A 26,736-nucleotide genomic window follows, 5' to 3' on the forward strand; every position below is an offset into this window, starting at 1 on the left:
TTGTATTGTAGTTCCCTCTACTCTTCGAGCTCACTTAATGTTAATGTTGAAATAAGATTACTGGTAAGATTTCAAGTAGATGATTTACTGGGCGGCGCTCAGCCTGTCATTCCGCCGAATCTCTATTCTTTATGAACATATAAGATATAGCCTGGGGTCCCCAGGTAAGTAGATGATATGACAATTTATATTCTATAGTCTTACTTGTCCTTTCCCAGAGATTCTTGGTGGAATATCTTAACTTGCACTTTGACTGAGTCGGAGTTAGCTCTAGGAAAGATGAGCTCCTCATTCCATTCGGGATTTTTGGTGTCATCTTGAACTTTTGTCTTCTTCGTGTAATCTACGAGAAAAAGTTTCGATGATACATCAGTTCAATTAAGTTAAAAACTTAAGGTTATGTAGGTCGCGAATAAATTGAGAGAGAGAGCCACCATGAATATGATGAAGCATTAGAACAAGTTAAACGTAGTCGGTACAGTAGGAGACATGTTCTATTGAACTCGAAAATTATTTCCATTCTCACAAGACTTACTCTCAAAAGAAACTTCAGCATAAGGGTCGATAGTACCAAACTTCAGAACATTCTTGAGGTTTGTTGCTTTCTTTACCAGGATCTTTATGGTAGGCCCAAAAATTTGATCTGAAAAATATATTCTGTCACATTATATAATAGAAATATACTTCATGTCATGGATTTAAATGATTAAATTTAATGTTTTTCAAGATAGGTTTTGAGTACGACTTTTTGAAAATATTTAGTAAGCCCACCTTTATTTCAAAAATCTAGCTTAAGTTATATTTTAAAGACTTTCGACATTACTTTTTAACAAATAATTTGAGGAATCGATGTAACAGAGTCAATATATTTAATGTTGCCATGGCAATTAGCAGCTAAGTGGGAGTCCCTTAATTAGCAGCTAAGTGGGAGTCTCCTAATTAGCAGTTAAGTAGGAGTCCCTATTCATCGCAGCCCGCTAGTTTTACTGCCTCCTAATATGTGAACGATTTCTCAGTTTACGGTCGAAGGGTATCAACTATCAATAACCCGATATATTCGACTACAACTACCAGAATATTGTTGTAATAATCACTATTCGCGACAATATCATGGACAGAATCGTCAAAGACACTATACTACCTACTAATTGCGGTTTATACAAGGTTCACTGACATACGTACCAAGGGAATTTAAGGAATGCTCATGATCACAATAATTATTGTAATATTTCCCACGGACTGTCGCGAGCGCCAGATCATGATTGGTACAATGGTACTTATAATAGGAATGCAGTTTGTGCCCGTTACCGTCCGCTTTATGTCGAGTGCACGTTAGATTTATTATTTCATTACACCTTTCAGCTTCTTTTCCAAAAAATGTTGAAAGTGGACCGACTGGAGCTACCTTATCGGACTTTATTTGAACAGACATTAATTGGACGTTGGAGGCCTTAGCGTTCATTTAAATGTCCGTTCAAATAAGGTCCGAAAAGGTAGTTAAATTAAATATGTTAAATAAATGCCTTGGAGCGTTCATTTTAATGTCCGTTCAAAATTATGACCGATCACAAAATGTCCGGTCAAATATTGTCCGGTAAGGTACAAACGGCACCACCTGTAGCGGCGTCGTCTGAGAACTGATCTTACTCGCGATATTCACACTACAGCAAAATAAGACAAGCGAAAACTGGCCATAATAGAAACAATGGAGCACCTTCTTTTTCATCTCCATCAGAACCACCCCCTGACTCCTCCTTCTTCTCCTCGTCGTCACTTCCAAACATCCCCATTATAAGCGGTTACCCGTTTCACACAAGCAAATAGTCAGTGAACTGGATAATAAAACAGAGACCAAACAAAACTACAAAAGGAATGTGTGTAGGAGAACGGGAATGTGATAGAATGCTGAACGTGGCCTCTTATTTAAGGGGAGCCGCTATACTGCTGTAGGGGCGGTCGTATCTAATTAGGGAATGTTGATCTTATTACTAGGTAGTAGTTCATTGGATCTAGTACACTGTGCTGATAATCTTATAAAGTATACATAGTATTGTTGTTATGGTTAGTTGAGATCACTTCAAGGATTGTCTATTTTAATAAAAGTACGTGTTTTTATGGTTCATATAAGACGTGCGAGGTAGCCAAATATATATTACATGTTAAAACTTGAAATGAGATTTATGCGTCTCCAGACATATTATGTAACACCTTATACCTTGGTTAGTGTCTTTAAGTTTAATATTGAATTTAAATATCAGATCATCAGAGATGCTGAATGCATTACGTGCATATGTCCTTATGTCACAATTGAGATTATATTACTAATGTGGTGGATGTTAAAATCATTAAATCCAACACGATCGGCGATCCCACGTAGGTACACCATAATAAATAATGCTGTCATCTTTGGGAAATTAGGAATGGTGCAAGCTCCAAATAACTTGTCAAATAGACTCCTGAAAATGTCGAATAGACTCCTGAAAATTGAAACATTCTATGATAGTCAGGTAAATAAACTTGCCCTGGTATCTGTAATATCATTTAACTTCCGATCCTAGTTCGAATTGTTCTTTGCAAGACTTAGTGTAATGCCTATGCAGCGATATTCGAGTAATTCGTTTTTCTAGGTTAGAAATAGGCGACCAAGATACAATCAAGATACAAAAGTAGATAATTAGGTCTCATTCAATCTTTACATCTTAAAATATTGGTATGATATACAACTTTATATATATACTCATGTTAACAATTACTGATGATGATACGCGTGCCTCTGACTTACTTGTCACATCTTTAGCACGGTGCCTGGCTCTTTCATTCCCCTTATTCTTCTTTTTCAGCATTTATAGTTCGAGGGATTATGCAACTAAGAAGAGCAGAGGTAACCTGTACTTAACGAAGAAATATAATAATTTGGCAGCACTATCATAACGAGTTATCACATCACTTACTATAACTAATTATAGTACAACTAACTATAGTACAAGGGTAACAAGCCATACAGTGGGTAATCCATGTACAAGTGCTACTAGTTACGTGCAGTTCACACTGCTTCCTGCTCCTATCAAAATACGACCAATTACACATCGCAGACATAAACCATGATATTCAGGTCTAAGAATTTTTCATTGACTTGCCAGTTTATTCCTGGATCTGTACTTATCTGTAGAGAATAACTGGTCAAAAGCTCGAACAAACAGAATACTGGAGTCTGGAATATCCCCGGCTTATTTCACAATTCAGTGGTGCCGGAACTTTTATCAACAAACTGTGTTGACTCATTGTGGAGCTGCAGTCGCTGGATTGAACTTACCCTTGGCATCCACTCCGTCGTCAGGCATCTGAGAAGTTAATGCTCTGACAACTGGAACAAGGAATTGTTATCGTGATCGTCAGCAGCTACTGGCGGCTTCCAGATCCTTCTCCTCACAAAGTTTTCTTCTTATCTTACCTTACACCCTTAGGTTATGAACAAGGTAGGTACAAGTGTAGTTTATTAGTTTATTGGACCTCGCAATAAAGAGAAACTGACATATAAGCGACCTTCGCAGCTGTTATTCGGCGAATAAAAACTAAAGAATTAAATCTTAAATACGGTTGATTCTAACAGATTTACCTATCTTTTCGGACTTCATTTGAACGGACATTAATTGGACGCTGGAGGCCCTAGAGTTCATTTTAATGTCCGTTTAAATGAAGTCCGACAAGGTAGTTAATAAATTAAATACATTAAATGAATACATTCGAGCGTTCATTTTAATGTCCGTTCAAAAGTATGTCCATTTACGCAATGTCCGGTCAAATAACGTCCGATAAGGTATGCAGTTTATGGGGAAAATATCGATATTTTCAATAAGTTTAAGCGAACAAAGGGAACGTAGTAGAAAGACAGTGATTCTATTTTCTAATACTTTCATTGATCCATCTAATCGGTAACTGAGTCAACTATCATTTCTGAAATAATAACATTGCAGTACAGTGCTTATAGTATTAACTTTATAGTAATTAACTTACTTAAAGTAAACGATATGTATTCCGGACACGTAAAGAAATTGGGACAGGAAATAGTCAAGAGACTAAAAGCGAAGAGGCGGAACGTATCAGATTTCTAGAAGAAAAGGAAAATACAATTTATTCTCATTAGGTAAAAGTCAACTGCTTTCACTTTCAGTGTATAAATATAATAGGTTGCTCAACATAATATAATTATAACAAAAAGGAAACAATTACTTTCGAAAAATAGCAAATATAAACGCAGCCGATGAAGCTGAATATTGGCACTGATAGTGATATATTCAAATTTGATGAAGCTATGATAATTGATAGCTCCTCTGCAGCTCGACAGCTACACCGCAACCGGATAACAGACCTCTGGAGTCCGGGCTTGTATAGAAGTGTATATAATATCATCACCAGGCATGTACTCTAATTCCCTACGTTATCACTTAGTCGCACAAGAACTAGACAACTGACAAATTTTCTCAAGAAGCTAGTACCAGTTGAACTTTTGAGCTATTGATATCACGTACGAGAAGTGCATCACAAGAAATGCATACTTTGACAGACTTGAACTACAGTTCAGTTGAATACTATTGTAGAACTCCAAACTTGGATGACTGCTGGTTTTTTGACAAAAATTATAAATATCACACTCTAACATGACAAGAGAAGTACAAAGTCTGTTATCAAAATTCAAAACAACTTGGCAACCACCAGCTATAATGTGGCCTATAATGTGTTCGCAAGCAATCTCAAAGACAGAATATTAGCTGTAAGTGTACGTGATGCAAACTTACAGCGTGTATTTGTGAGCACAAAAATCATCAGCAGGATTTTAGATTCTATACAAACCGATGGTTACAAATTAGACATTTCTAAATTCTTATGCCCCAGCCCTGAATGATCATTCTAACTAATTTGGTGCAGAGTTGTGAATAGGGGAATAAAACAGCTGCCGATATCAATTCACAAACTTAAAAATATTTTTGTAAACATCCAACAACTGTTTCTACTATTACTATTGATTTGACCAAACTAATGCCTTTCATTGCTTTATATCATGGTTGTGTAGTGAGTGTACTCATATAAGACGAACAAAATCACAGAAAATATAAAGCAATAGCATATTTATACTCAATATAATCCGGCACGCACCATCGCTTGCTACTATCATGAAGCTCAGAAGTGAGGAATAATATGAACTGAGGGGTAAACAGTGGATAACATATTCAAACCTGGGCTACCCTGCGCGGAAAAGAAGCTTGCTACTGAGTTGTACACGGATACTATAAGCATAACCAATTAGCATTAGCATAGTCATACACTCTGTTAACATAGCCAGGCTTCAGGCTTGTACTTTTTATGATGTGCAGTGTCTCGAGTATATAATTCTCAACAGATATCTTAATCCTGGACCAGGCAAAAGTCCCGCTCACATTGGGACGTCCGCTCGGTTTCTCGATGTAATCCGACTTATATGGTCCTAAATGACACTAATTACTCGGGTACACTTTTTCACCAGTGGGGCATTTCTCGGAATCACGCCCTTTTTGACCGCACCCATATCGCGACCCCAACTATACATTATCTCGGCTTCTGATTGTGATACAGACCTCAGGCATGAACCAAAATGTGCCTAAGATGCATGTTTATATTAGTGCTATGAAGATACTTAAGGCCTAAGAGACTTAGTTTTTGAGAAATCGCCAAAAATCCGATTTTACTATATTAGCAGTCTCGCAAGCAACAATTATCACACTTATTTCAAGATATCTCAGCTTCTGATTGGAGCTAAGCGTTCATCTTGGGCATTGAAATGGTCAGAATCATCACATTGAGTGGGGTATAGCATAGTTTTAAAGTCTTGCGACTTCAGGTTGTTGAGTTATTAGGTCACATCCCATTTCTACGCTCTCGCGAGTAGCGATTGATGCACTCATTTCAAGATATCTCAGCTTCTGATTGGAGCTAAGCGTTCATCTTGGGCATTGAAATGGTCAGAATCATCACATTGAGTGGGGTAGAGCATAGTTTTAAAGTCTTGCGACTTCAGGAGTTATTAGGTCACATCCCATTTTTACGCTCTCGCGAGTAGCGATTGATGCACTTATTTCAAGATATCTCAGCTTCTGATTGGAGCTAAGCGTTCATCTTGGGCATTGAAATGGTCAGAATCATCACATTGAGTGGGGTAGAGCATAGTTTTAAAGTCTTGAGACTTCAGGTTGTTGAGTTATTAGGTCAGATCCCATTTTTACGCTCTCGCGAGTAGCGATTGATGCACTTATTTCAAGATATCTCAGCTTCTGATTGGAGCTTAGCGTTCATCTTGGGCATTAAAATGGTCAGAATCATCACATTAAGTGGTAGAGCGTGGTTTCAAAGTCTTCAGACTTCAGGTGGTTGAGTTATTAGGTCAGATCCCATTTTTACGCTCTCGCGAGTAGCGATTGATGCACTTATTTCAAGATATCTCAGCTTCTGATTGGAGCTTAGCGTTCATCTTGGGCATTTAAATGGTCACAATCATCACATTAAGTGGGGTAGAGCGTGGTTGCAAAGTCTTCAGACTTCAGGTTGTTGAATTATTCGGTTAAAACATATTTTTACACTCTCGCGAGTAGTGATTGACACACTTATTACAAGATATCTTAGCTTCTGATTGAAGCTAAGCGCTTATCATGGGCATTAAAATGGTCAGAATGATCAAATTAAGTGGGGTAATGCATGTTCCTAGGGCTAGAGGTTTTAGTAAAAATTTATTGATATTTCTTGGCAATCGCTACTCAATCACTACTCGCGAGAGCGTAAAAATGGGATCTGACCTAATAACTCAACCACCTGAAGTCTCACGACTTTAAAATTATGCTCTACCCCACTCAATGTGATGATTCTGACCATTTCAATGCCCAAGATGAACGCTTAGCTCCAATCAGAAGCTGAGATATCTTGAAATAAGTGCATCAATCGCTACTCGCGAGAGCATAAAAATGGGATCTGACCTAATAACTCAACAACCTTAAGTCTCATGACTTTAAAACTATGCTCTACCCCACTCGCGATATGGGTGCGGTCAAAAAGGGCGTGATTCCGAGAAATGCCCCACTGGTGAAAAAGTGTACCCGAGTAATTAGTGTCATTTAGGACCATATAAGTCGGATTACATCGAGAAACCGAGCGGACGTCCCAATGTGAGCGGGACTTTTGCCTGGTCCAGGATTATCTCTCCTTAATAGATAATAAACCTACCCAAAAATTGTCGTCACCTACCCAAAACTTGTCGTCACCGCTCTGGCAGAGATATGATAAGTACAAATTGAACCCGGCGCTGAGACTCAATTCGGTGGCCTCAATTCATATAACCCCAGGCACCTATGTTCCCGAGTTGTTATGTATAATGGAATGGAAAATAATTACAATACATAGTACATACCGATCACATTGTCCCATTCTTCTTCACCGTCAAAACCGTCAAAACCGATAAAATTATTGATTCTTGTTTTTATTCTTGTTTTTATAAAACAAGAATCTGTCATCGAAAGTACGAAAGTATAGAAGGTCAGGCAATTGCCGTTTGCAGAAAATCAACATGCAGACGCTATGAATGAACTGGCTCCATGATCATGATGTAATTTTAGCAAAATACACTCATGGGACAATCTCGATGTGTTTGAAAAAATATGTCATGAGCCGTAACCGAGTTCCTAACAATCACTTCCAACATACACTGTGTCTCCAAATTGAAAGAAAACACTATTCTTGCTTTACTAACCTCACTTACTTACCTCACTTACTTACCTCACTTAGTACTTACTTACCTCACTCTGAATAACCGACTGATGAATATTATAATTATAGAGACTATCGTTAAAAAAGTGACTGCATTTCTTGAAAATGTTTTAGGCAAATAACTCTCCTTAAACCTACACAAAACTTGTCGTCACGGATAAAACTTTCTTAAAGTTCAAAGTTAAACCATTTCTTAGAGATAAGTGCAAATTGAAACAGGCACTCAATTTGGATGTTTCAATTATTCAAACCCCAGCCACCCATGTTCCTATGTTGCCACACTCACACATGGTATTAACAATTAATACAATACCTACCGATATCTCCTTCTCCTTCATCATCAGTGAAGACCATAGTGTTTCAGTGTGACGTGCCACTATATCCACTGTACTGGTTACAAGTGCTTATTCTGCCCCAAACAGCTCAGTACCCCCACAGCTGCTTCCTTGGTTCTTGCTTGAAGGTCGACATAGTTGTTAGACAATCGTTTGAAAATGGCCACTAGAAATTCACAAATAAACAAAGCTTTTAAAAAAAAGCGTTTCATAGTTTTATTTTTTTAAACCAGTTAAGCCTAAGCAAGACACTTTGATCAGTAGTAATAGTTTATACAATTGCAAGCAATTGCAATATGCAAACGCTATCAATTTACTGGCTCCATTTACAATTTACATACCGAGATCGTAGGAAAATTAAAATTAACTAACGGGACAAATTCTATATGTTTGAAAAACATGGCATGAGCCGACATGCCTATATAGTTACCAGCATATACCTTCAAATTGAACAAAACACTCTTCTTGTTTACCTTAATATCCCACAGACTGATGAACATGAAGTCTATTTTATTGTTAACGTGTGATATAACTAGAACACGTGTCTGCCCGCCAAAACAAAGGAACAACATCACTGAAACAGCCGCAGATCGTACCTCGTGTAGCTTGGCTATTATAACTACAAGCTTATAGACTGTTAGATATGGCTAGCCCCCTCTCATGGAAATACTACATCATGTTTTACACTCATCTATACAGTTGGTGTCAAATTTAATGGACATTCCTCCCTTGTACATCCCAGCTCGATCCAATGAGTTATTACTCATTACAAATATGTGCTGTGATCCAGATCGTATTATATGTGTTGGTCAGAGATGATCGGGTAACTATTTGAACAGTAAATAGATGATCGGAGATAGTCGAGGAGTTCTTCGAATAACTTGACGTCAATTCTCTGGTAGCAAAGTTCTAACACTGAAGACAAGACTTAACTATTTGCATGGCATTGGTTTAAAAATAGGTTAAAATATGATTACTTTGGAGTTTGGAAGAAGCATCAGTGGCATGACTCAGACTCGGATGAAGAGAATGATGCAACGTTGCTGACGTAGGTAATGTAGTAAATGTACCCAATAGGACATTTAGTGCATGAGCTCAAGCAGATTCCCAATTTCTTCTTGTCGTGCATCATTTTTGCTTTGTTGCTTTCTGACAATAGCGCAGATTGAGCGCAGTTCGGGTGAAATGCGTACAATGTCAGCCTTTCAAATTCTATGATGTTGCAAATTGCCAACAGTTACACACTTACAGAAAATCGTAGTTTGAAAGAAAAGAGTAAAGTGAAATGAAAAAAACTACGCTTTAAATTATATTTTATATTACTGTCAGACAGTGCATGCAAAGCTGTACAACTTTAATACTACAGTAAGAATTCCGGTTCCAACACTCAGATGGTAACACCCCATGAGGTCCAGGGTATTTACTCTACATGGATGGCTCAGTCCGAAGCACATAGAGATAGTTCGAGCACATAACAACTTAACAAGCATGCAAAGCCATTGATATGGTTACCATTGTCAGACTCCGTCTCCTCTTTCTCCCGTAGCTTCTTAAACATTTAAACCTGAGGTTCCGCAAGGTAAGTTGCATTGCCAAATGCTATCACGTCTATTATACTAGTATAGCTATACAGTATAGACATAGCTCTTCGTTATAACGATCATCGAGGTAGGAAAGAATTTAAGCTAAAGAACCACGTTATAGCGAGGTACAACATCGAATTTTGAAAACATAATGAAGCTGAAGAAAAGCTAACTGGCGCTGAGGTGCTTGATCTTCAAGAGGGTACGGTTTATGGAAGTCTATCGTTCTTAAAGTTTCTAGCTGTTGGAATTTCAGGAATTTGTCATGAGTTTATAATTTTGCCAGTACGTTTATTTTTTATTCAGTACGATACAAACTGGTACATACCTCAATTCCCCAAGTCTCTTAACTGATTTGCAATTATTCAACAAGAGCAAGTAGAAACAATAATTGCAGTAATCAATGAATCTAAATCATGTTAATGAGCAGAATAGGAAAGAATATTTGCAAGCATTTAGTTTACGTTGTTGATATAAGTATAACTGGGATCTAATGATTTTTTTCACCTGCAGCTGTACCAAACCATGTGTAAAATACGACGAAATCTTAAAATGTATCAAGAGTAAGAAAATATAAGCTCACTAGTAAGTCGTGTCGCACGAATCTACTAGAACTGGTAGTACTAAGTATTACCGGTAGTATTATGTTACTACTAGAACTGGTAGTATTACTACTATAAGTAAGCAAGTAAGACTAAGATAACTAAAACTTGCTGACAAGTAATCTCCCCTCCTGGGGTAAATCAAGAACAACCACTTGCTATCGCAAAATCTCACGTTTATTTAATTTTAGTGTTATAGTATTATTGAGATTGAACTGGTTATTATACTTCATGGTCAAGTTTGTAAGCTAAAATATACTAGTCAATGACGGACACTTGCTATGTGCTACGTACAAGTAAAATAACATAAATGAATATCTTGATACAATTTTCAATCAGTGGGACTAAATATCGCAAAACTAATTGGAATAATCTCTCGAAATAAAGATTCAAATGTAGAAGTAGTTTAACTGCGGTGGAGTTCAATTTCAGGGCCAGTCCCCAGGTGCACATTCTAGGTGTGATTCACTTATTTTCACGGTCTGTATATATCTGGAGTAGTAGGAGTGGAGCTATTACGTATCCAGAGTGGTTTATCACTCTTTGTGTTGCTTATATAATAGACTTGAACAATGCCTTTACTTCTGGAATCTGGATCATGAGTATAAGTTGAACTTGAAGAGTTAAATTTGAGGCTACGCACTATTTAATTTATTTCCAGTAAAATTGCCGTTGCGATATTCATCCACTGTTCTTGGATTCAGTATTTTTGAAATTTGATGAAGTCTAAGTGATTTCAGAAAAAAAACTAAACGATTACAAAAAACGATCGCATCGAAACTTATTAAGTTAAAGTAAATTAAATAATTATCAAGCAACTCACCCGAAGCATCACCACATCCCGAAACTGTCTTGTTTCGAGTAGAACGAGGCATCTTTCATCGGCCCTGCAAGTGCAACCGTTACACCTTGCAAACCTTACAGTACACCTTTTTAATATTCCTTGAATACAAGGTTCAGCAATCAATAGATGGAGAAATAAGGTATTTTGAGAAAAAAGAAGCAAGAAAAAGGTGTATGGTGGCTCAGACCCGCCATCGTTTAAAAATTGATTTGAAAAAAAAAAACCAATGTCAAATCAATTTCGATTTTGATAATTTGACCAAATCCCATAATTGAGACAGCGGACCGCTGCCAGTATTTCTCTTTCCCAAACAAAAGTAAATGATATTAATTTGAATAACCGTCCGCAAATGCAAAATGATACCAAGAATGAAATCGGTCGGTCGCTTTTCCCATTCATTCACGGCTTACGAATTGTAATAAGTTTCAATTAATTACATCGGTATCAATCACATCCTGTAACAATCTTTTTGGGTTGCTTTCGTCTTCGAGTCGATACCTAATTTTTCGGGTTAAGGGCGGTGGTTAATAGTGTCTAATTAGCTGATGTTTATTGAATCGTTATTGCAGAGTACATGACTTCGGGTAGTTCTTCTTAATCTATTACAATTGTTAATGAATGGGAAAAGCGATCACCAAACGATCTCATTTTGCATTTTCGGACGGTAATTCAAATTAATATCATTACTTTTTATGTGGCCATGATTGAAAGATAGCATGAAGCGAATCCAAATCGTGCTAAGATCCTCATTCCCCATAATCTTAAATCTTTATCTGGCAAGTAACACATAAAATTGAAACACCGATACTCAATTACATTAGATTTAGAAACTGTCGAGCACAAAATAGGTTTCAGTTAATACACATTTTGGCATGACTTAGAGTTAGAGCTAAAGTAGTCATGTGCATGGTAACAATGCACATTTAATTTGTCTACTGTGAAGTATTGGTGAACACTTTCAAGTGCTTGTCTAAAGTCTATAAAACGTTCGAAAAGTTTAAATGCAATCAACTTTTAACAGCAATGTAAATTGAAATTGTACATTGCTCCTAACCAACTTTGGCTGCATGTAGTAGAATCCTATTCCTTGAGCTCAAGAAGCATGGCTTCCGTATTAATTAGTTTACTCAAGCAAGTCAAGTTGATGTGAATTAGGCATTAGCGATTTAGGCGAATCCATTAATTATTCTCAATCGGTGAATAATTTTTACTCTCTCATACATACTATCTTACTGATTGATTATTGGTGCATATTCTGCTCATACTGATACATTTTTTATTATACAAAGTGGCGTAACGACTGCCCCGCTATTTTCCCCAAATTTTAGGTTTTTTTTTAACAGAAAAAAATTTAATGGTGTATTATCCCGTCCACTTGAACGTTCAATCGAAGGGAAAATATTTAGAGAGTTACAAAATGCCCTCAGGGAGCGGCAAAAGACATTTTAGGGGAGGAAAATGTTTAGTGGGGGCCGGCACGTATTATGTACGTTTTACCACTGAAAAAAGTGGGGGGGGGGGGGGGGGGGGGGTTCACCCTGATTTTTTTTGTGAAACTTGGTTTCGAGACCAACAAACTAGGACCGGTGACCAAACTTTTGAGGGGGTCAAATAGCAAAATACCCTAAACATGCCCAAAAACCAGATTTTAGGTGCTCTACTTGTAGCTAGTGGTCCCCTGAATTAGTATATGAATTTTCATCAAGATTGGACAAAGATGACTGAGTTATGAGCCAAAAACCATATGACCATATTTGGGCATACGCACCAAATTTGATCGATTTTGGCTCATAAATTGGTCAAATATCAATATTTTTGAATGAAACGAACTTGCAGTGCAAAATTCAGAATTTGGCCGCCAAATTTTTTAAAGGCCTAACTCAAAACTCCAATACAAAACTTAAGGTCGAAATGCGATTCTACGTTGATTCTGAAAATTTCATGTAAAAATATTGAAACCCTATTGAGTTCTATTGTTTTGAGCGAAATCAGTTTCGCAAATATCGCGAACTGAGATATGGGCGATTTTGTTCATTTTCTGTGATTATTTGAACACAGAATCCACAGTTAGGTAGACATTGAGCTGATAATCATAGAGAAAGTGTAGTATATGCTTACCTTCCATATAAAGTTAGTTTTATTCAAAAATATTGATATTTGACCAATTTATGGGCCAAAATCGATCAAATTTGGTGCGTATGCCCAAATATGGTCATATGGTTTTTGGCTCATAAGTCATAACTCAGTCATTTTTTGTCCAATCCCCCCCCCCCCCCCCCCCCCCCCCCCCTTAAATCGAAGTGAATAATGCACTTATGATATTTGACTGAAATAAAATCGTGTTAAAATCGTGAATAATTTACAATATTCATAGGTAAGTATGAAATTTGTGATCAGAAATTCCAGCTAAAAGAATTAAAATCCTCCAAATTTGCTAAATCTATCAATAGAAAAGTGCACTTTGTGCGCTAATTGATTTTGTCTCAAATCATAAAATAGCACACGTCATTATTTTAAACAATATCCGAAATACTAAAAATTAATCAAAGCAATACTCATGAATTTAAAATATCAATCGTATTTATAAAAAGCTGATAAGACACATTTTGACATCTTTAAGTATGAGTTCGTTAAGTTTTTGCCTTAGGTTATCGGACATTGGTATGGATGAGGTATAAAAATCAGAGGAAAGTTCAGAAAATTCAGGGACATCAGATTTAGTTCTTTTGTTTTTGAGTTGGGCTACGAAACAGAATTTGTCGTGTTCTTTTGGTAGTGCTCTTTCGAATGTTCTTTGAGGACTCATTCGAAGGTGATTGATCAGCCAGCTGTTATGAACCGAACATAGCCATCGTCAGCGCGCCCTGGTTGAAAATAAATGATATTAATAGATGTGACAGGAATCTATCATTCCGCCGTTCTGTGATCAACTTTATTCTGTTATTCTGCTATTCTGTTATTCTGATATTCTGTGATTCTGTTATTCTGTTATTCTGTTATTCTGTTATTCTGTTATTCTAGGTTGACATCTAGACATGCAATCACTTATCACCCGATTACCGCACTCGTTATTGCACCCTGATAAAATCACATAGTCATTACGATTTATGGTTCACCAAACGTAATTGAAAGTGCTACGATAGCTCTAGAAATATAAAGATAAGTAACTGCTTGTGAGGGAAGGGCTAACAATTCCGTTATTTTATCACCTGTCTGCAGTTACAGAACTATAGAGTTGGTTATCTTAATAATTCAAACAGCCAGTTGAGTTCTCAATATGATCATTTCATCAACATTGTGTATATTGGAAGTGCGGTTTTTGGTCGATATGCTTTGAAAAGATGTGCTCAACTGTTTTGTTTTATTGATGGCTTACAGTGCTTAACGAATTAAATATGTGTCACTGATTCATTACCAAATATTAGCCAGTCCAAAGTTTCGACCACATTGCATCAGTAAACGCTTGCTGATAACAAAATTATATTCATGACAAAATTTTATCAGTTTAGTCCTACAAAATGAGGGAAGTTTTCACCACCAGAATTGTGACTAAAACGAGAATTTCATAGTGACAGTAAAACAGTTCCCTTACCGGTGATGTGTAGATAATTAGACCGCAGAATGCTATCACGAGCAAGACTAAAAATGCTGCGATAATGTACCACTTGTACTTGTCCCAGACAAGAATTTTGAAAATTATGAGCGGCATTAGGAACCAGTTGAACGATGTACTCGGTCGGCTGAAATTGTTGATGTGATAAAAAAAGATGAACGAATCATAACATATCTCACTCTTTTTGATCCTTTTCTATTAATGACAAACAATTATTAATTTCCAGTAGTATTTTAGTGAAATGTTGCATAATCATTAATTCCACTGATTGATATATCAGCCTTACTCTGGCGCTTCAAGGACCGGATGCTCGTTGGGTTCGGATCGTCCTTGTCCGGCTGGCTTTTCAAGAGCCTCCTCTTCAGTCATGATTTCTATCTCCAACTCTACTTTTCCCTTAAAATTATGTTTTTCAAAACCTATTACCACAGTTTAATAGTTAATACGATAATAATTATATTATACGCTCGGAGTGATAGCTTTAAGCCTTATTTTATGTTACTTTAATAATAATAGGAGATGTTTATATTAATGATTAAGTATTATAGAGGCATGAGCATTACAAATGTATGATTATACCGTTAATTCTTTTTCGCCCGTCAAGGTGTCGTCATACACAGGCCAGAAACCTCTGATCTTCTTCTTGTCGATAATAGAAATTTTTTCTGAATCCGGTACCAGGTATTGTTTTAAACTGCATTCTTTGGCACTTTTAGTGGGGGGAGGCATTGCAACAAAACTAAATTCCGTCCAACCTGTTTAAATTGAAATCTTTAAAATGTTATAATTTTTAACAAGGGGTCTTCAACGAGTTGACAAACGACCGTTTCATGCCTTCTGAGAATTCCGAAAGGTGTGAGCCCTATCATTTTACAGCAATAATAAATAAATCTGCTACAGAAGTTTTGAAGTTGATGAGTCTCAATCCCATCCAAAATCCATAGATTAGGTCAAAATTATTACATTGGAAATGTATGCAGAGTAAAAGGTAATGAATGCAGAGTAAAAGGTAATGAATGCAGAGTAAAAGGTAATGAATGCTTGGATGGATGATTTCCAATATTTCTCTATTAAATGAATCAATGCCTTCACCCTCGCAGGGCATGCAATATATCTTCTCACCGATCAAATCATTGTAACTAAGAATGTCATAATCGTAAACTTCAACATGCAGTATAGGAGGAAACTTTTTTCGACTAGCTTCGATTTCATAAAAGTGATCCTGATGGGAATTTATCAGCTGGTAGGCGCTAAGTACATGCAGCTTGTTTAAGAATTAATATTACAAGAGATAAGCTACTTGAATTATACCAGAAACATATTTGCATTACAGTTGTATCAGTATCACTGCATTGCAGTAATTTGTATCAAAGAAAACGAATAGCAGCAAATGTAAAACACTCGGGCAAGACCTTATAACACCGGGATTATATACAAATGGATAACGAGAGAGCAGAAATTCAGCTATTCAGTTTTTGAGAAATTGTCATCAAACTCGAAAATGTAAGACTGATTTCAATTGAGGGGATTTCATTTCCACCCACTTTAATTAGAAGTCAGCCATAACCAGCACAGGGAGCATTTTACACTAACCCAACAAGTCATTGGAGGAAAATATATCATAATCGTAAACTTCTATGTGTAAGTTAGGGGGTTCTTTGATCATCTCCTTAGTCAGTTGAAACATGCTTTTCTGACGACAATAAGTTTGTTTGGTCAGTATTGTATTGGAGAATTTGGATACGTTTGGTAGGTTTAATTCACATGATTTATTGCACATGGTAGAGATTGAATGACTAAAATGCTGAACTTACCCTCTGATAGGTACAGAGCATCTGTTCAGCCAGGAGGTAGTCAAACTCATAGCACATCCTCCAGTTGAAGTTGCCTTCTCCAGTCAAGGACCGGAAATGAATGTCTGTTTCTTGTTGCTTGTTCTTCATCCCTTCCAAATGACTGAGGGTGATTTGCCGTGTAACGAAATTCAAATAAATAATTGAATTAAAATTCAATTACTGGGCCCTTAAAGTGGATATGCTTACTAAAATACTAACATCTTCAGGAATATGTCACTCATCCTTTCTCCCATGAAGTTCTCGTCAGACAAGATAACATCAATGGTGTTCCATACAATAACCCTGAAAAAATGATAAATAAATCACATAAAGTAGTTGCTAACATCAAGGAACCGAAAGAACAAAAGTAGTATAACTTTTAATCCGAAATAAAGATTCCAGAAGATTCCCTAATAATATCCACCTGAGAACCATCTTATCAGTAGCCCGAGGAACGATGTTGATGGGGGGAGGAGGGTTCCTGTCCCAGGGGAATATGTCAACCCACAGATGTAGTTTACCCTGCGAAGTGTGGTTTAATAAAGTCATCCAATTTGATAGCAGTCTGTACATATATATAAATATCAAATTGGCAGTTCAATATACCACAAGTTCTATCTGCAGATATGCTCCAGTCATTAGACTATTAGATTACAAAACAAAACAATAACCTGGGGGATTCCCGGGCAGTCCTCATTGTAGAGAGTCCGTGTCTCGAAGTGTTCAGGAACCACTCCAAGCTCGTGCAGGACATACAGAGCCAGTCTGTGTTCGTCCGACCCAAGTTGCTTGTCATCGGGAGTCTTCTTGGTCTTGGCTGACTCTGTTGGTGGTAATATAACTATATAAATCGATACTATTCATTATTAGTTCATTAGGGAGCTAATGAACCATTATAACCCTCATTTAATAGTGATTAGCGGTATACTAATACAGTATTCCCCCTAATCTGCTGGGGTTATAAACGTTTAAAATGTTTGTAAAGACCCAATTGGCTATTCAGATTCTGAAGCAGAAATCTGGAACGTTTAACTTCACCTAACTACATTGTCGTAGTGCAACATAGCAGGCACCTTATCATTTCGATCCAGTATAGGAGATTATGAAGGCACATAATATCATTAAGATAACTTTTAAGTACCCACAGATGTTTTGAGGTAATAAATTAGTTTCAAATCAATTATTATCCGGTCAAACTAGATGTCACCAAACACATCAACAAGATGTGCTGAACGTCATTCTGACGTTTTAAAGATTTTTAAAGATTTGATGAAATAGCCACTACAATTTTCAATCGACTTGGAATCAGACATGAAGAAAATTACGTGAAAATGTAACTAAAATGAATCCCAACTACAACAAGAACATCGTAGGTTTCGTTCACAAATACGTATTTTCCCAGCACAATGATGTTTACCAGTATCGCTTATATTTGGTTCCTTGTTTCTAAAGGAAAGAGAACTCAAAGAGTGAAATCTGGACATAATGGATTTCGAAGACGTGGTAATGGTATCGACCTCAGGTGGCTCTGAAACACGATAAACAGTTTTCTTGATTAAACAATCTGAATAATGACAGGTGACAACCGGATCAAGAACAACTACAGTATGATGGGTCACACAACTCAAAACTCACCAAAGTACTTCATCTTGTATTCATTTCCGTTTACATAGCATCTCAAGGTGGAGCCTTTGCCTTTAAAGGTGGGCTGAGGCCAGCCTCTTAGGACACATATTTTCTTCAGAAGACCGATAGGTTTAATGTTGTCTCTCCAGCATTCTTTGTTCTCTTTATCGCTGATAATGTTAATTATGGTAGTGAGTGGATATCACTGATTGTAGTGAAACCGACAAAAACCACTGAAACCCAATAAAAAACATTAAAAACCATTGAGGACCGATGAAAACGAATAATTAAAGAAATGACTCACACGATGTACTGTTTGGAGACACCACACCCCGCATGTTTCCAGGTAATGTACCTATCCTCAAGGTCAATAGTCGTGCTACCTACCACGTCATCAGCCCCAATCAGATCGTGATCGTACACAAATATCTTCATCTGACTTTCACGCGGTAAGTGCACATCGAACTCGAACATCCTGTTAACGTTGCATTTTACAGGGAGGGTTGGAATTGCGATTTAGAAAAGTCTAATTTAATTTTAAGGATTACAATTACTAGCCACTTAGTGTTACAGTACAAGGTAAAATGTTCAGTAGACGCGCAAAAAATGTGCCTTACTTTCCAAACTCAGGATTAATTTGCTTGGTAAGGTGGTTAGATTGGTCGTTCTTCACTTCTTTGCCACACTTTACCCATAGATAGGGGTCCACACTGCCACCAAAATCAAGTGGTGTTAAGTTGACACCCTGAAATCATTTCGTCACTTTTACAAGATCGAAATTTTAACTGGATCATGATTATTTGAAACACAATAATTTTTGTTTATAAATAAAAATTACTGTGTTTCAAATAATCATGATCCACTAATCTTATAAAGTTATAAGCTTGTTTTGTTGTCAGACGAACTAATATTACAAGAGAACAGCTACATTAATTGTAATGAAGAAGTACTGTACAGCGATGACGTAGAGTCTGACGAGGACGCGCTCCTCGTCGTTACTGGGGAGGTTCTTAAACATAAGGGCTGGATACTCCCCCTTTTCTGCCTTCTTGTGCATTTCATCTGAGATCGGATAGATCTTGAACGATCCCTGGAAAAACAAACTGTTACAGTAGTCTGTATATGTTTTCATGTATTTACGAAATAACCTCTAAGAGAAACATATAGTTATCACTATTCATTCATTTCATACACAGTTCTCTTATGTAATTCATTAATATCTCCTTATTCTCCCTGACTGTTAAAGCAAGCTGACCTTGAAAAGACCAACATGGGCGTCATCATCCTCGCTATCCTCCTCAAAATCACTGGACAACTCGTTATCTGGTCTCTGCAGTTTTATCACATCCATCAGATCCCTGAACATGTTATGCTCTTTCTCCAACTCATACTCGTACATCTGCGAATGGTTGCAGACGTTTTTAAACATCACTCAAAATATTCTGACAATAAGACGTGAAGGTTCAACTGTTCAAGGACAATTGGGTGAAACTGTTTCCAGATTTAAAGGATATCCAATATATACATGCTGAAGCAGCTGGTAAACGATTATAATAATTTTAATCAGTCCCCCATTAATAATTTAGCTGGCTTACAGCGAGAGTAGGGAGATTACGCTCCTTGAATACTCTAGTCAGACGTTCGTCTTTACCGAGAGCGTGGTAATACTTACTCCACCAATCTGACACGAGGACATCGTCCGGGTGGGGCTTGGTCTCGTCCTCCTGGTGGAACACAATAATCATTGTTACACTGTATCAGGGATTTTATTCGAAAATATTATCACAACGGTCCTCTAAAATATAGAATAATCTTCAGCAGTTTCGAGGAACATCTCATTCTCAAAGGTTCACTAACCTGTTTGAGTTTGCGGGTTTCTTTTCTGGACAGTTTAGAAATACTGCTCTTTGTCTCTGCCTTCTTAGAAGATGCCTTGTCTGATCCTCCTCCTCCTAGAATGCTCCCATTAGTGGAGCGTGGTGCTGTGCTGCCTAGCGGAATGTTAGCTGCGTGCCATGCGGGTACAGGCTGATCAAATCTTCTTGATTAAAGAAACAAAGTAAAGAAACAAAGTAAAGAAGACGAGTTCAAGGTATTGAAGCTTTAAAGGAAGGATGAAGAGAAAAGTTAGATCAAAATGCTTTGGTTGTTTTGTTAGGCCAGCAGATCCGTTCAAAGCAGAGGTAACTTTTATGGATTGCAGTGTGGAATTTAATTAAATAAACTCATTATTACATGACATTTAGTGATTAATGATAATTTTATAAAATGCGTATTTTCTATAAAGGTTTCCGTGCTTTAGGCTTGGAGATGGATATGATATGGTAAAACGAAGTTTAAAAATAAATGATGGTAAATGACGTCTAATGATTTGTTGATCAGCATTGTTTTCCGATGTTAGAAAACCATTTGTATGTATGTAATGTTAATACATAAATGAAAATCGTTTTATAAGCGATCAATCGATTTATACGTAAATAAACAAGGCATAAACTATTGCATAAAGAAACACTAATCGAGAATGAACTTTCATTAGACTTCTATTTATGAGACTTAATGGCAAAATTTCTCATGGGACTGAAGCAAAAGCATTATCAATTTGAATTTATCTATAAGATCGTATCAATTAATCATAATGGAATGATGTTGATGCCGGACGAAATTTTCACACTGCTCATTTTGAAGTGTCAAGAATTAAAAAAATAGCTGCTGTACTTCAGTAAGCCTTGATCATGTGGTCAGGAGTCAAGAAAATATCATCATTATTCACAGCCATGAGGGCCAAGCCGAATTTAATGCCACCAGCATAATATTTAACTTCATAGCCTGATTTCTAGTTGGAACAAAATCTAGTCAGCATACAATATTATTTCATAGCCAGTTTCTCAGTCGGAAGCGCAAGCATTCCTAGCGAAAATGACCTATGGCCACCTAAACTAACAATTTAAGTTCAGCAGTTAAGTTAAGGGAGTCAACTGTCAAGGAAAGAAGACGGTCAAATCATGCATAACCTGAGATATGTTGATATTATGTACTTACCATACCAGGCTCCCAACTTGCCCGAACCTGACCCTCCCTCCGGAGGTCCGTTTGCAGCTAGCGGATCCAGAAGTAAAGGCTTGTCCGGGGACTCCGGTATAAACCCTTCTGACTCTTCAGTTTCTTCGGCTTTTTTCAGAGCCTTCTTCTTGGCATCCTTTTCTGCTTTATATTGAGCTTTAGATTGCTCCTTAGCTTTCTTTTGTCGTTCCTTTTCCGTTTCTTTCATGGCCTTCTCCTGATCTTGTTTATCCATTCTTTGCTGTTTTTTTCTTAGTCTTGCATCCTTTTTAGCAATCTTTTCTTGTCTCTTTAAATCCTTGTCCAACCTTTTCAGTATTTTTGGGTCAGGTTTTTCGCCCGTCTGAGATGCGTCTATTACCCCTTGTGGGATGGTGATGGTTATGTCTGGTACATAACTGGGATCTCTTAGCATGATCTCTGAGAGGATATCAGGGTCTGAAGAAGCTTCTGAAGGAGCCACTTCTGAAAATTGAACAGACGGATTCGCTACCACCACTGAAGGATCAGCTTTCATTGAAGGATCGAATTTTCCTGAACGACCAGTTTGCACTGATGGGGCAGTTTTTAACGAAGTTTTTATCGAAGGATCTCCTTTTCCTGAACGACCAGTTATGGTTGCTGAAGGAGTACCTATTTGGCTGAGATGAGGAGCTGAGTCAGTTTGTACTGTGGGGGCGGGTGAAGGAGTTCGTGAAGGAGCAATAAATATTGAAGGGGTAGTATACCATGAAGGAGTTTTGCCTGATGAATCTACTGAGGGATCTACTGAGGGATCTACTGAGGGATCTACTGAGGGATCTACTGAAGGAGCTATTAACGTATCTACCGAGGATACTATTGATGGTGCGATTGAGAGGTTTGAAAATATTAAAGCTCCATCTCCGGCTCCTTGCTCGCTGGCTGGCACTGCGGAAATAGTGAAAGTGAATATATGGTGCTTGATATAGCTTTTTTCCATCCCAAATCCAAAATTATGAGTGTTCGTGCCATTTTGGGTACAAATTTCTGGGTTAGAGGTGCACTGGGGTAATGTTAGTTATGAACTTTGTGCTATTCGTGTTAGGCGTGCGTTAAATTGCTGTGCTATAACTTTTCGTTGAGGCTTCATACTCAATACTCATACGTTTCTTAGTATTGACTTTTCCCTTCCTTGGCTTTTCTGTGTGTTTCTTTGTTGTAAACTTTTCTTTACCATTATTTTGGCCAGTCTCTGTTTATGTACGAAAATTGAAATTAAATTTGTTTTTCTTATGGCACACAACAATTTCCAGTGAATGCAAATAGCAACACAAAAAGTTCATCAATTAACAGGAACCCATAAGTAAAACCTTGTCCAATCATTTACCTTCAACAGGAACAGAAAGATTGCTCCCTACATCTACCTCAATGTTGAGCGAAATTGAACCTCCATCATGATACAGATCCAGTATACCTCCCTTATCCCCCTCTACAGGAGCTATCGGCTGGAAGGTTATAAATATAATCTCAAAAGTGTGAATGGGATTTGGAGATTACATGAAGATATATCTATTATCTACATTATTAAAGCACACCACACTGTATCAATTATTGATATTGTTTAATATCTCAAGACACTCTTCTCGTTTGGTAAACCAAAACATTAACGATAACCATCGGTTAGAACTATCGACTATAAGCATCACTAGCATATTGTGATCGATGGATGAAAGCTTTAAAAGTATTGAAAAAGTATACGCTGACGCAGAATATTCCACAGTGTACCATCCAGTGATAAGCTTACCTCTTTACCCTCCTCAACATCTAGAACAGTGTCACCCATCAGCTCTTTCAACAGATTTGCATCCTTTGATAGGGCTGGAAATAAATACTAGTGATTGTACAAGTTAGCAAAATATAAAATATCATCACAGAAGGTTCAAAGTATTACAGTTATAATTATGTTTCGATCGATGGTCGATCATACTTGAAATGCGGTAAAATGATGCAAACGATTAAATTTGTGTGGAAATGTGCTGAATTATATTTAAAAGTGTCGACTGCTAATTGTAAAGCTATGTGCGAAGGTGCGGAGATGGGCAGATTATGCATCTGCTTTTATACCGCACCTTTCTGATACTCTGTCATATAAACTGAAATAACGTGAGCTTTAATAGCTCAGGTCTGGATTAAATCTACACAAGACCTAGAGTACTGAAAACAAGATTCAGAGATACAGGTTCAGGGGGAACTAAGATAACTCACAACTTTAAACCACAGCTCATGTATTCCAGCAAAGTTTCGCTGAATATTTTTCATCTTTTTAAGTTCAAATTGATAATTTACAAAATGAACAGCTTACGGTATTGTTTAAAACAATAAAAAACAAACAGACAGTTAAACGATTTTCTTACCTTCAGCTTCGCTAGCATTGTAGGTACAACGGTAAGGAGCGTACTCCTTGATAGTCGCCACTGCTATGAGAGGTGTGTATCCGAATGCTCTGATAACGATAAGATTGTGAAGATAATGTAAGGATTATAAAATAATGCAGTAAATATTTTGCATCATTCAAAAGAGATTTAATAAGAAACGAACTAGATCTGACCTGTTGTCCATGACTCTTATATTAATGGGTGGTAGATACTCCTCCTCCACGGGAAGCCACACATCGAAGAACTCGTAAGGGTTGTTAAAGTTGGGATGGTGCTTACAACTGGTGATCTTCTCTACGCTTATCCTCTCACCTCCAACTTCAATATCAATATGGGGTGACTCGACGGGTAACATTTTGTAGTCCTTCATCAACCGTACACCCCACGTTAATACCTGTTATTGGGCATACTGTCATAACTTGGGGAAATTGCAAAGAGTTAACAAATGTTATGAAAACTTTACGTGAAGACTGAAGGTAGTAAAATTTACAAAATTTACAAGAACCGGATGTATCTTGAACAGCACTTATATTTTAGAGCTCTTTTGAAAACACCCCTAATCGCTTAAATCCTAACAATTCTCCACTAACCTCGACTCTCATAAGCTGCTTTTCAGGACTAATTGCAGGTGGAACAATATACTTCATATTTTCAAACGGTGGCATTAAAGGTAGCTCTATCCCTCCGTCTCCAAGTTTGAATAACTCAAATGAAGCTAAGATATCACCTTTGGATTTCTTGACCCCACCGATTTCGTACCATTTGAGTTTGGTACACGTGTATCTCCCACTTGTGAACATGGTGGGTGTGCAGACTACTCGACCTAGTTTGTCGTGAGACTGAAGGGGGGAAGGTGTCATGAAATCAGTAAATAAAGACAATATTACCCACATTTTGCAGGTCTAAGTTACTTTGTTTATTTAAACTAAATTAGTTCCACAAGACACAACCCTGCCGAGATGATGGGACTCACCAGGACGTCTTCGTCGAATACATCTACAACGATAAAGGGAGGGTTGCTGGCAATATCCTCGGGGTAACCACAAAGCTCCACAGCATCCAGGACCAATGTGGTATTCCACACCGGACTACAAGTCTCCTGCAGAAAGGAACGGTTAATGTTCCAGGGGATGCCTCCTCTTTACCACTATTGTAATCGATTCTATCTTTAAATTTATTAAGTAAAAATGTTTGACATCATATCTTTGTTTTCAGGATGGTAACAGTGTATCATGGAGTCTTGCAAGACTTTGACATTGAGATGATAGTACCTTCATGGTGTGAGTAACTGCACTCCGGTTGCCGAACACGACTCTGGCGTAGGGGTCAGAGTAGCCGGACGGATCCGCTCCTAACACACCCCTGGCTTGGTAGAGATACGCTCTCAGCTGGTACTTGTGCACTTGTTTCTCTGGACAGACAACAGGTCAATCATAGCGAGTATATAAATTTATTGATGTGCACTGTTAATGTTTTCGGTATGGTATATACCGGTTTTACGGACAATAATAATGAATTCTTACCGTCATATTCGGTGATTATTCTGGGGGAAGTGTGAAATATCCTGGCAGGCTTGCCCGCTTCAGCCACTTCAGTGATCTTGAATGATACAGGTCTGGGGATGCTGCTGACCAGTTTCCTGTTATACCGCCTCCTTCTCACCATGTCGAACTTCCTCTCTTTGGGGTGGAACTTAGTCGTGAAGATCTTACTGTACTCCCAACCGTCAGGGTCAATGTCTCTCTTTTTCTGGGAGAATGAGAATACTGTTAGTCTAAACTTCGTTAAGGCATCTTTTATAATGCTCAAAATTGTGAATGAAACTTGTAGTGAGTATTGCAAGGAAATGTAAGACGATAATGAGAAGGAACTCATAATTATGACTCACGATCAATGTCATATCGCTGACTCTCTCTCTAGTTCTAACCCACTTCTTCCTCCTCGACAGATGGTAGCTCCTTTCTATTGGACTGTAGCTTCCTACGTTCGTGTCCATTGCGAACTCCCAACCTAAGGCCGTGACTCGTGAATAGTTTTTAAAGGATTTTGATCTTTTTGGAGGTACTACAGAAAATTTAGTCAACGAGGATATGAAATTAGGAACTTGAAAACATAACCAAAAAAGGCCGTCCAGTAAATATGTGTAGTAATCTCATACCTGACGCATCCACAGCTCTGTTGGTGTCTACTTCCCAGTCAGCAATCCACTGCCAACCCTCTACACACTCCACCTGGTCTTTAGAGTTGGCTTCGTTCCCTTTCTGGAAAATAAAACAGCTCTTAATACAAATACAAATAAGAAGGAAAAGATAACAGACTTTGAACTTTCGCTGATTTGAATCTTATTAAACGTTTATGTGAGAGTAAAACTAACGACGTCTTGCCACCAAGTAGAGGAAAAGTTGCCTCCCCACGAAGTACCAGGTATTCTGGTCTCTCCCTCATACACTACATCAGTAACCTCTGTGGGAAGAGGTTCAGTGACAAACTGCTCATTGTGGATGTAGCAAAGTTATTGTAAAAATGGCGCAAATGATTTCCTCATTTCCCAAAATGAACATAATCACAATTGTTTACCTCGTAACCCAGATTCGTTATCGTAAGTCAAACTGCGGTCTATGGAGATGAACCAATCCTCAACAAAGGTCCAACCCTCTGGAGCATCGAACGCTTCAAGAGGCAAAGAGTACTGGGATAACGATGGTTAGACAGGTTTTACTCATAAAACGTTTGTAAGTGTTTAAGAAGAACTAATGGTAAACATACACTAGTAGCTCGCAATCGAGACTTTTCTTCGATACTTTCTACAGCTCCTAAACATCCCTAAACTATAAACACATACCTTTCCGGTGGTGTCGGAGAAGATAGGTCTTGGGAGAAGTTTAGTGGTCCAGCTGCCAAGTACTGACATCTGGTTCTCGTAAGTTTCAGCGAACACTACTACCTCTGAACCCCGGGGAGGTTTGAACGTCTCCGATACATCCTCAAACTTGCCAAACCACAGAGATAGGGTTAAATGTGCAGCTATTTCTTCTGATCTTGGGACCTGATTAG

The 26,736-nt window shown here is 37.7% G+C and overlaps 2 protein-coding genes across 27 annotated transcripts in view; both read right to left on the minus strand.

The window, feature by feature from the left end:
* The window catches only part of LOC134825986 (myoferlin-like), a 32,951-nt gene extending 24,705 nt beyond the window's left edge, over positions 1-8,246 (minus strand). For 7 of the 13 annotated variants that reach the window (XM_063838206.1, XM_063838214.1, XM_063838212.1 and 4 more), the window contains exons 1-3: positions 1,715-1,921; positions 536-643; positions 205-343 (exon numbers count right to left, since the gene is read on the minus strand). In XM_063838206.1, coding sequence (XP_063694276.1) covers positions 205-343; positions 536-643; positions 1,715-1,790 — 323 coding nt within the window. In that variant the 5' untranslated portion in view covers positions 1,791-1,921. Of the gene's footprint in view, positions 1-204; positions 344-535; positions 644-1,714; positions 1,941-3,313; positions 3,462-8,105 lie in introns of those variants that run through there. The other 6 variants (XM_063838216.1, XM_063838213.1, XM_063838211.1 and 3 more) reach the window with 3 other exon arrangements.
* Positions 8,247-13,442: 5,196 nt separating this feature from the next.
* The window catches only part of LOC134812381 (myoferlin-like), a 28,215-nt gene continuing 14,921 nt past the window's right edge, over positions 13,443-26,736 (minus strand). For 4 of the 14 annotated variants that reach the window (XM_063819845.1, XM_063819781.1, XM_063819861.1 and 1 more), the window contains exons 17-46: positions 26,525-26,728; positions 26,260-26,371; positions 26,057-26,145; positions 25,841-25,943; positions 25,571-25,692; positions 25,206-25,431; positions 24,954-25,093; positions 24,656-24,781; positions 24,273-24,521; positions 23,856-24,076; positions 23,662-23,750; positions 23,052-23,125; positions 22,635-22,752; positions 21,266-22,195; positions 20,084-20,217; positions 19,822-19,950; positions 19,482-19,625; positions 19,182-19,316; positions 18,844-18,971; positions 18,531-18,701; positions 18,236-18,396; positions 17,272-17,423; positions 17,025-17,122; positions 16,820-16,903; positions 16,580-16,721; positions 16,359-16,458; positions 15,345-15,520; positions 15,052-15,161; positions 14,745-14,892; positions 13,470-14,016 (exon numbers count right to left, since the gene is read on the minus strand). In XM_063819845.1, coding sequence (XP_063675915.1) covers positions 13,984-14,016; positions 14,745-14,892; positions 15,052-15,161; positions 15,345-15,520; positions 16,359-16,458; positions 16,580-16,721; positions 16,820-16,903; positions 17,025-17,122; positions 17,272-17,423; positions 18,236-18,396; positions 18,531-18,701; positions 18,844-18,971; positions 19,182-19,316; positions 19,482-19,625; positions 19,822-19,950; positions 20,084-20,217; positions 21,266-22,195; positions 22,635-22,752; positions 23,052-23,125; positions 23,662-23,750; positions 23,856-24,076; positions 24,273-24,521; positions 24,656-24,781; positions 24,954-25,093; positions 25,206-25,431; positions 25,571-25,692; positions 25,841-25,943; positions 26,057-26,145; positions 26,260-26,371; positions 26,525-26,728 — 4,848 coding nt within the window. In that variant the 3' untranslated portion in view covers positions 13,470-13,983. Of the gene's footprint in view, positions 14,231-14,744; positions 14,893-15,051; positions 15,162-15,344; positions 15,521-16,358; positions 16,459-16,579; positions 16,722-16,819; positions 16,904-17,024; positions 17,123-17,271; positions 17,424-18,235; positions 18,397-18,530; positions 18,702-18,843; positions 18,972-19,181; positions 19,317-19,481; positions 19,626-19,821; positions 19,951-20,083; positions 20,218-21,265; positions 22,196-22,634; positions 22,753-23,051; positions 23,126-23,661; positions 23,751-23,855; positions 24,077-24,272; positions 24,522-24,655; positions 24,782-24,953; positions 25,094-25,205; positions 25,432-25,570; positions 25,693-25,840; positions 25,944-26,056; positions 26,146-26,259; positions 26,372-26,524; positions 26,729-26,736 lie in introns of all 14 variants that reach the window. The other 10 variants (XM_063819855.1, XM_063819789.1, XM_063819820.1 and 7 more) reach the window with 4 other exon arrangements.

Source organism: Bolinopsis microptera, chromosome 1, assembly GCF_026151205.1.
Source record: "Bolinopsis microptera isolate Bmic1 chromosome 1, MBARI_Bmic_1.0, whole genome shotgun sequence".
Lineage (NCBI taxonomy): Eukaryota > Metazoa > Ctenophora > Tentaculata > Lobata > Bolinopsidae > Bolinopsis > Bolinopsis microptera.